The 10,660-nt window shown below is 44.6% G+C and overlaps 1 protein-coding gene across 8 annotated transcripts in view; it reads right to left on the bottom strand.

Annotated features, from left to right (window-relative positions):
- Positions 1–10,660, bottom strand: part of LOC116852385 (protein phosphatase 1L-like) — a 291,241-nt gene that overhangs the window by 42,076 nt on the left and 238,505 nt on the right. For 6 of the 8 annotated variants that reach the window (XM_032832671.1, XM_032832675.1, XM_032832674.1 and 3 more), the window contains one exon: positions 3,136–3,435. The exons of 1 other annotated variant lie outside the window; for it this stretch is intronic. In XM_032832671.1, coding sequence (XP_032688562.1) covers positions 3,136–3,435 — 300 coding nt within the window. Of the gene's footprint in view, positions 1–1,864; positions 2,440–3,135; positions 3,436–10,660 lie in introns of those variants that run through there. One more of the 8 variants, XM_032832676.1, reaches the window with a different exon arrangement.

Raw genomic sequence — 10,660 nt, 5'->3', positions numbered from 1 at the left:
ATGAAAAATTGGACATGAGAAAGCTATCAGCGAAATGGGTGCCGCGTTTGCTCACAGTGGAACAAAAACGGAATCGCATGACAACTTCGGAGCACTGTTTGAGCGCAATCCGAAAGAGTTTCTGCGGTGTTTCATCATTGTTGACGAAACATGGACCCATCACTACACGCCAGAAACGAAAGAACAGTCAAAATAGTAGACTTCATCCAATGAACCTGCTTCAAAGAAGGCAAAACCGGTTTCATCGGCTGGAAAGATCATGGCCACCGTTTTTTGGAATTCGCGAAGCATCATTTTCACAGACTATTTAGAGAAGAGAAGGATAATCACGGAGCAGTACTATGCTGATTTATTGAGCCAATTCGACCCTGAAGTGAAGAGAAAACGGTTCCATTTAGTAAAGAGAAAACGGTCCCATTTGGTGCACTTTCATCATGATAACATACCAGCTCATTCGTCCGCAATCGCCACAGCAAAACTGATCGAATTACCCTACGAATTGCTGTCTCATCTACCCTATTCTCCAGATTTGACTCCCTGCGATTTCTATTTATTTCCAAATATGAAAGAATGGCTTGGCGGAAAACGGTTCACGTCAAACGAGAAAGTCATCGCCGAAATAGAGGCCTTTGCGGAGGCATTTTGCGGAGTTCGGCAAATTATATTTTTTGAATACCAGATATGTAAATATGAAACCGTAATTTTTGTATAGAAAATACACGTTTATTGTATGAAAATGATAAAAAATATTTTATTCGAAGTATTGCCCATCGCTAGCTACACATTTTTCCCACCTGTCTGACAATTTGTGGATGCCACGCCAAAAAAACTGTTGTTCTTTTGAAGAAAACCAGTTATCGAGCCATTTTTGTACATTTTCGTACATTTTCGTACATTTTCGTACATTTTTTCGTACATTCTCGTAAGAAGTGAAGCGCTGCTTAGCAAGTGCGTGTCCCATCGATGCAAATAAATAGTAATCGGAGCCAAGTCTGGTGAGTAAGCCGCATGCGAAAGTATTTCCCAACTAAACGCTTCAATCATTTCCTTGACCAGTTTTGCTGTGTGTGATGGTGCATTATCATGAAGCAAAATCACTTTGTGTTGCCTTCTTTATATTCTGGTTGTTTTTCACGCAAAGCTTGAAAATTAATCATTTGTTGTCGGTAGCGTTCAGTATTAACGGTTTGGCCAGGTTTTAGCAGCTCATAATAGATCACACCAAACAGAGCATTGTCTTCCGTCCATAGCGATTTGGCCTTGCAGTCGATATCGATGGTTCGCCTGGAGTTACCCATGATCTTTTACGCTTAGGATTCTCAAAATATATCCACTTTTCATCGCCAGTCACAATTCGATGGAGAAATGACTTTCTTTTGTACCTGGCAAGCAGCATTTCGCAAGTGGTTTTTCGGTTTTCCTGCTGTCTTTCATTCAGTTCATGTGAAATCCATTTTTCCATTTTCTGGATCTTTCCCATGGCTTTCAAACGTATGGAGACGGCTTCTCGTGTCACATTTAATTGATCCGCGAGTTGTTGTTGCGTTTGAGTGTCATCCTCATCCAACAATGCTTGCAATTCGCTGTCTTCAAACTTTTTCGGTGATCTTCCACGTTCTTCGTTTCTCATGTCAAAATCGCCACTTGAATTTTTTAAAACACTCAAAGCACTGTGATTTACCAAGAGCATGCTCACCATAAGCTTCGACAAGCATTCGATGCGATTCTGCAGCAGTTTTCTTCAAATGGTAACAGAAAATCAATGCTGTCCGCAAATCGTAGTTTCCAGGCACAAAATTCGACATGTTCAACGCTATTACAAACTATGTTGTTGTATGAAGCTTGTATTGTTGTGAGTTGAAAATTTTTGTCAGAGATGTCAACAAGGAAATGGCGCCAATGACGCCATTGGCGTTTGACGGTAACTACATTGACAGCTAGGGCCATCTATGGGCAAATTCCGGTTTTATATTTACAGACCTGGTAGTATAAAAATGTTAGAATATCGCTGGATTAAGTATATTGAGCTGAAAGGAGACTATGTTGAAAAATAAGCAAAAAAAAATGTTTAAAATGCGTTTCCTTCCCTAACACGGCCCTTATAGAAATATCATACAAAGAATCATTTATACTTATTTTCATTATTAAAAATACTGGATAATAAGTAATTATCAATAATTCTTAATATGATATTTCTATAAGGGGGGTACTTATCATACAGCCCTCGTAGAAGTTTTAAAATAGATTTCGACTTCGTCAGCTACTTCATTTTATTGTATAAATTACGGACGTTAGGATTGATCTTTTACTTAATTGTATTTCAAAAGAAACTTGACTTTGAAAGACTGACAGCTATACCATTTGGTACAATAACAATGTTTCTCTCTGTAGTCGCCGTACGCTCAGGATCGCGCCAGAGATGTCGCTTCCGAACGGCATCTAGAATGAGAAGAGCGTGCGTGAGCGTGAAGCATTAGGTAGCTTAGTGATTTAGAGCAGTAGTCCGGTAAGCGAAACGCGGGTTCGAGTCCCGTCCTAGCAAAACCTCTCCACCACACTCTCGATATTTTTCTCTTTCTGGAACGAAAAGATATACAGACCTCGAACGCACGGCGTCCGGCCGCCATCTAGTACGCCATCCTCTTTCTATATTTGTGTTTTAAAAGATAAAACAGCAAATTGTAAACGTTAGGAACTCCTACTTTAAAAAAATTTTTACTTCCGATGTTTCATAGGATTCTTATTAAATCCCTTGTTATTTAATCTCTTTGTTAATGATTTACGTTGCATTTTTAAATCTCATTATTTACTATATACTGATAATTTAAAAATATTTAGCTAGATATTGAATTATGATATCCTTAGTTTGCAATTTGAATAATCTTAGTTAATGGTGTTTAAATAATAAAATTAATTAAATTTGGACAAATATTATGAGAGTCACTAGAAAAAAATAACCTATGTATTCACAATTATCATATCTTGCGCTCCTCTCTGTCAGAAATTGAATCAATTAGAGATATCGGCAAATCGTTCAGCTTGGATTTATATGTTTTATGTAGATTATTTCTTATGTATATAACATACATTATACTTAAGAACTTATTTTTGTTGACTTTTATTTCCAAAACCTACCTTTCTTGTAATCGGTGATAAGCTCTCCAATTTATCTAACAATTCTGGATCAGACACTTTAAAAGATTCATTCATGCAATCGTCTGTTAAAGAAGTACTGGCAACTTTTCGAAAGGATTTTTTTTGTTGCAACGATTTTTCGTCTTTGCTATCATTATTATCCTTTTTTCCTATTTCATCCATAGTTCGTTCACCTTGATCGTAAATTTTGGTTCCTTTGCCCGCCAACATATTTTTTAATTCAATTATTTTCTGATTAATGTTAGAAATAAGTTTGTCTCGAACATAGTTGGCTGCAAACTGAAAAAGATAAACATTAAATTGTATTTTATATAATTTATGTGTTTTTTACTTCAAACAAGTGAAACATATAAAATAATTTTCAAATAATTATCAAATAATTTTGCTCCTTTATTATATAACTCCTTACTTATTTTAAAATTTATACAGATTACGCAATTGCGTTATAAATGTTATGTTAATAATATTGTCACGATGCAAACAACGTCACCCAAACCGGCTCGATCAAATATCCGTTAACCGGCGCTTTGCGTTGACCCGCAAGGCTAACAATACCGCAGAAATCAGAATCGACCGCACGAATGCACAAGCGCGTCACACAAAAGATTCGCGACGAGCGAATATGTTAATCCTTAGTGACTTATATGAAAAACGGCACCACACATGTGACCCTACATGAGTCTTTCGAGTCCGACCTCTTTATCATATCTTTAAAATGGTTCAAAAAGTCGGTAAAAATTCACAGATATATTTTCAAGTTATTAGAACAAATACCTGTGTTTTATTGTGTATTTTTTAGGAGGGACAGAAAATTCGGGACCCTTCAACGTACTGAGAAATTTCTATGAAACCGGATTCGAAATACTCATGTAGAGCCACTAAGGGTTAACCGCGACTTCCAACACGACTGACGCCAGACTGATTCAGATCATCTATCGAACTCGATGTTCTCGAACCAAGAGTAAGGATACCAACAGCATTGTTTCTGCTTCCATGTAGTTTGCTAATTCGTTCGGGCAAAAAAAGCAAAGGAGATTGTGCGTTCGTCATCTCTGTCACGTTCTCGACATCTACTTCGTCTTCTCATTCGTTACGAAATTTGTGTGTTCGCGAACTCTACTGCTCACTCGATTCTGCAGATAGATTCTAGGGTTCATACTTTCGCGAAATTTACTGAGCTTTATCGAGTTTTTGGTATCCGTCCTATCTTTTCATACGAACATGAATCAGGATCAGTGTATTTGCTGCGCTCCAACGAGCGTTCTTGGCGATTGTTTGCTTCCTCTGCAGCTCGAGGAAAAAGGATAGGCGCGTTCGCCAACTTTGTTGATCGTTTTTGACACCAAAGGCTTGACGTTAGTATTGCTACCGCCCGATCGATACTATCACGGTTTTGTGGCATACTAACAACACAAATCACGCGTCCGTTATCGCGCCGTGCTGCTACACGGCCATCTCACTGCCGTCACTAACCACGACTATCCACGTTGTTGAGACGCCGACTGCCGTCTCTATGAATCGTGAATGTTGATCAGCATGCTAAATTACTTTCCGTGATCATCTGGCGAAATACCGAATTGTACGATCAAACATTCGCTCTATGCGCTCCGTCCATCGTTTTACAATTTACATCACGACACACCGTAATAACGATCCGACTGTAAGTGTCATCTCATACCAAGTTGCGGAATCCGCGAAGTACCGCTCTGTATCATTGTCATATAAACTCTTTCGTTATTTATTTGTAACGAAGAGTTACCTGAGGGCTCGTACACACCGGCACGACCGAACATCCGTCGAGTTGGTGTACTCGGTACTGAGCGTCACTTAATGGCCACGTGGCTTTTCACCGCACATGATCCGACGCCGCAGCGCTTTGGGTGGGGACAGCGCGACGCGGGTCTGTGCCGGTATAAAAGCCGGGAGCTCGAGACAGTCGAGACAGTCCACTATTCCCGTCGTTGCGGCCATCCTAGCCACAGCGACTTTCAGGACGTGCTGTTGCCTCCAACGACGTGCTCTCGCGGCAGCCTGATTCCGCTTTCTGAAGGTGTGCTCACGGCATCGTCAATCGCTCTCGAGTCATATGTCCGTCTATTTGGACGATATAATAGTACTGAGTAGCACTTTCAAGGAACATATGACCCGGCTTCGAGAGGTGTTTCGACGACTCCGCACTGCGAACTTCCATATAAATACGGAGAAGTACCGGTTTTGCGTGCGATAACTGTGCTATCTCGAGCACATTATCGACCAAGAGGGCATCCACACGGATCCCAAAAACGTGAGCGCCATAGCGGCCATCACCTTGTACCGTATGCTAATTCACTAAAGCTCGCCTTGTGGTACCGCTGCTTCATCGAGGACTTTGCCCGGCTCGCCAGCCCACTTACACGTCTAACCCAAAGAACGTTCAAATAGAGTTGGGGGAACTCCGAGGACGATGCTTTCCGCGTGCCCCGACTTCGCCAAGACGTTCATATTGCAGACAGACGCTAGTCAACATGGCTTGGGAGCCGTCCTTACGCAACACCACGAGGACGGTGGACGCGTCATCGCCCTCAGTGCGGCCGAGAAGAACTACAGTGCAACCGAGCTCGAGTGCCTCGCGGTCGTTTGGGGCGTGCAACACGCGAGATTACCTCGAGAGGTATTGGTTCACTATAGTCACAGACCATCAGTTGTTACGATGATTGCAGCGGCTGGAGACCTCCACTGAACGCCTCGTCCGCTGGCTATTCGAACTCCAGCAGTTCGACTTTGAGCTGTAATACCAACCCGATGCGGCCAACAAACTCGCAAATGCCCTGTCAAGACAACCGACCGTCGGCGCCGTTCGGGCCACTGACATTAATGACTGGTACCTCCGAAGTTGAGTCGCGGTAAAGAAGCAACTCGGAGCCTATCCGGGCTATGCTATTCGAGGGGGACGATTGGGGAATCACCGATTACATAACCTCGATTTTCACGAGGCCCCGGTCGATATACATGGAAAGTATGCGTGCCGCAGGACCAACGGGACGAGGTTATCCGCCAATGAACCAATGACAGGATACTTAGGCGTCTCTAAAACGATAAGTCGCTTGGTTCACACCTACTACTGGCTAGACATGTTTCGAGACATCGCTTGGTACGTGCGAAACTGTCTCAACTGCCTGGCTAACAAGCCTCTGCAACGACTACCGGCCGGGACGCCACACGCCCGCATTATCGTGGCAACATGTCAGCGTCGACCTGATAGGGCCGTTACCGCGCTCCAACAACGGGCACACCAGTCTGCTAATCCTGTAGGACCGCTTCACGAAGTGGGTGGAGATGCAACCCTTTCGCCGCTTCACCACCAAGGCTATCATCAAGGCCCTAACTGACCGCCCCCTCTACTGACATGAATGCCCTCACCAGCTCATCACTGATAAGGGGTGGCAGTTCAGGGTCCACGAATTCGAAAAGCTACTCTGTTCGTTTCAAGTACGATACTAGACGTCCCCGGTGTACGCCTCACACTGTAACCCAGTGGAGTGAGCTAACCGGACCATAAAAACCATGATCCGCTAATACGTAAGGCAAGATCACCGAAATTGGGATAGCGATCTCGGAGCATTGCAGTTCGCTATGAACACCGTGCAGCAGGCGTCCACTGGTTATTCTCCGGCGTTTTTAAATTATGGCTGCGAACTCCGTGCCCCGAGCTCAGCGACGCCCCTGCAGCCGTTAACAGCTACTACACTGGCCGTCCGTCAGAAGGCCTTGCAAGACTCATACGAGTTGGTCCACATCAATCTCGCGCAGGCCTTCCAGCACTAAGAACAGTGACACAATCTGCACTGGCGTCCATGGAGACCGCAACCCGGACAACAAGTCTGGAAACAAGAGCACCCGCTGTCCATCAAAGCCGAAGCCTATGCCGCGAGGCTGGCGCCGCGGTACATCGGTACCCCGTAATCGTCGACTTGTAGGACGGGGCGGGGAGATGATACCGGCATGTGCACGTGTAGGACTTCAAGCCAGCATCTGCGGACCACGTGCCCGCGGAATCAATTGGCGTACGAGATAGCGGCCGCGTTGCCTGGCAACGCAGAAGCAATAAGTCGCCGCTATAAAACGAGGTCCTGCAACCCCAATGAGCATAGTAGCTTCTGTATCCAATATGGACAGACAAAAGCAACGCCTGCAACAGTTCAGGCTATGAGCGACGATGACGACAACGACGAACCGACACACCCGACCCGCCGATCGATGCCGGCCATAAGAATGGCGGTGCAGCACTCCGACGCGACGAACCACCGCAAACACGAGTGGCTCATGAGCCCGCCGCCGCCACCACCACCAAAGCGACGCGAGCCGTTTCAGTGCTCGACCTGCGACGCGAGCCTGCGAGGCTCGCAACCATCGCGAGCCAGGATATTGCAGCGTCCGAAACGGGCCGTGGCGCACTAATCATCCGAACGTCCATGCGACCCGCCGTCTCCACCACCTACGGCGCAAACCAGAACCGCGGCCGAACAACCGCCTCCACGCCAACAAACGACCCAGCCGCCGCACAGTGTAAGATTTCTCTGATCTGGCGGGATTTTATTATAAAAATAGAAGTTAAAATTTTCTAATAACCTTTGAATACGTGTTAAATAACTAATATTTTATTCATAAAATGCAATGGAAGTAAATAAAAAAACTTTTAATGCTAACTTTAAAGACAGTCGGAAGTTCAACATTCAACATTACGGTAAACGTTGATTTTCTTTCCTCAGTTTTTGTGGTTACATAGGTAATATTAAAATACATATGTAACAATGGAAAAGTTTCAAGTGATTGGATATTTCACGTGATTTCTCTTTAGCGCTTCTTTTTATTGTGAGCTGGTGATTCTAAATAAAATAATTGACGGTAATTTTGAAGACTTTCAGATTTGTTCTTAGCGACCCCAAAACTCTAGAAACAGAATATTTTAGTTTGTCTGTGAAATTCAACAAATTTTGATATTTGGCCCACCATTTTGGATTCGTCATTTTAAATTTAGTAAAATATATTTAGAATTCTTTAAGTACAATTAAAATCAATATTTGTCCTAAACTTTAAGAAAATTAGAAAAACTATTTCGATATGAAATAAGCATTTTATACAAACTTATACCTTTTTCGGAAAAAATTTTTCTTTTCAATCTACCATTATCTGAAATTTCCTTTCGAGATACAATAATTTCAATACCACCTGTGGAAACGGTGACTCCAAAAACTAATATATACATCGTTTCAGAGAAATTGATTAGCGCGTTTGATCGTTAAACAGTTAAGTCCCCCTAGAATTGCAATATCTTATACTGTACGCGAGGGGTCCGGCACCGCGACCGACACCGCCTCCGCAGTCGGCCCCCAGAAAGAGGCCCGCCGAGGAGCCGGCCCAGAGAGATTCGCCACCGCGGCCACGAACGACTCCAGGATCACGACCGCCACTACGACCGGACGATCAACCGCCGGCTCAGGTACCCGAAGGTACCCAGCCACCGATCCGGGTCAAACTCGCTTCAAGTGAGTACGGCGAAGTGCCGTTCCTCGCCACGCACGTGGGTTGGAAGTGCCACCTCCGGGTCCCGGGGGAAAGTGGTTCCTCCGCTTCAATTGGGAGGGACGAGTAAGGTCCTGGCGCTTCCGATTGAACTTCGCGTTTCCCGAAGGAGAGAAAGATATAACGAAGCGTTACCGAGCCTGAGGGCTCTTAAACACCGGCCCGACCGAACATCCATCAGTATACTCGGCGCTGAGCGCCACTTAATAGCCACGCAGCCTTTTACCAGCCCGCATATGATCCGACACCGCAGCGCCCTGGATGGGGGCAGCGTGATGCAAATCTGTGCGGGCATAAAAACCGGGCGCTCGAGACAGTCAAAACCATTCCCGTCGCTGCGGTCATCTCAGTCATAGCGACTCCTAGGAGATGATCTCGCCTCTGACGCCGTGCGCTCGCGACATCCTGATCCCGCTCCACGAGGGTGTGCTCGCCTTCGACGCCATGTTTTCGCGGCAATTCCGATCCCGGTTTCCGAGGGTATGCTCACCTTCGACGCCGTGTTCTCGCGGCAGCCCGATTCCGCTTTCCAAAGGTATGCTCACTTTCGACGCCGTGATCTCGCGGCATCCCGATCCGATTGGACGACTCCGAGCTGCGAGGGTTTGGGGTTGTGCGCTCGCCGTCTCTGTCGGTCGCTACCGGCTCCTCCAGCTAGTTCTCACCCGCTTAGCGATAAGTCCGCGCCCGCGACCGTTCTCATCCGCCTGACCGTATGTCAGTAACCGCGACCGTTCTCGTCTGCCTGACCGTATGTCAGTAACCGCGACCGTTCTTGTCCGCCTAGCTCTAAGTCCGTGAACGCGTCCGTCCGTCTAACTCTGTGTACGCGACCGTGAACGTTCTCACCCGCCTAATTCTATGTACGCGACCACGACCGTTCTCGTCTGCCTAATTGTCCGCGTCCACGACCGTTCGTACCTGCCGCAGTGTAAAACTGCGACAGTATCCGCTCGCGCCTCCACCGCAAGGCACCGCGTTTAGATTTAAGATGTTAAGTCTGCGCCTGTATCTATGTACACAGAGAATCTCTAATAAATTGCTCTTATAACTTTTCTTGTTTCGTTAAGAAAGTGATTAATCCTTTCTCCCGGTCCACCGACCGCGGACACTGGCGAGCCGTCCACGGCCTCCTTAAAACTCGAGTGTGACGAGCGAGCGCGCCTTACACACGTACCTTATCACATGTTTATTAAACCGCGCGTCTGTGTCAATCATTTACTGAATCCAGACTTCGGCGAGCAACAAATCCCCAAATTTCAAATGACGAAGACTTCATCAATAATGAAGATAAAAAGTTTTTCCGAAAAATAAATTGAAGCTTGCAATCTCTACTTTAAGAAACAGTTCATGTCAATTCTACGAAATAAATTTATAAAAATAACGGGTGATAAAACGAGGGTATGTGCAATTAGAAAAAAATGGTCAGAGTTTGCGATGGTGTACGGCATAAACAAAAATGTTCAGCTCAATTTGAACAGAGGGATATGATCGTACAGAATTTTCTCTTTAAAATGCTTTTCTATGCATCTCGGTACGACCATTTTATGTGGAGTTATTTGCGTTTGAAGTAGAAAGCTGCTTTCTTTTTCAAATGGGAATATCTCAGCGAAAGATTACAGTATTGATATGAATGAAAAAAACATTCTAAAGAGGAAACTCCATACTTTCAAATACTTTTAATTCTATTGAGTTACAACATTCGACTCTTGCCATGTGTTGTTACTCAACTACTTTTTTCAATTTTGCATACTCTCGCATTATCATTCGCCATTAAAAAAAAAATTGTTGCCCATTATTGCGTTGTGAATTTTCGAAAACTATAAATCAAATCTTTAAAATGTTTTTTTTTTTTTAATCTTATTAACTGTGTTAGGTACCGGGATATATAATGTTACGTTTGCGTCGGACGCCGGGTGCATTGCAGCCCGCAGCTGCGAAG

Source organism: Odontomachus brunneus, unplaced genomic scaffold (assembly GCF_010583005.1).
Source record: "Odontomachus brunneus isolate Ranch 3 - 2012 unplaced genomic scaffold, Obru_v1 Obru_scaffold_221, whole genome shotgun sequence".
Lineage (NCBI taxonomy): Eukaryota > Metazoa > Arthropoda > Insecta > Hymenoptera > Formicidae > Odontomachus > Odontomachus brunneus.
The sequence above is the reverse complement of the archived record's forward strand: the minus strand, read 5'-3'. Positions and strand labels throughout refer to the sequence as shown.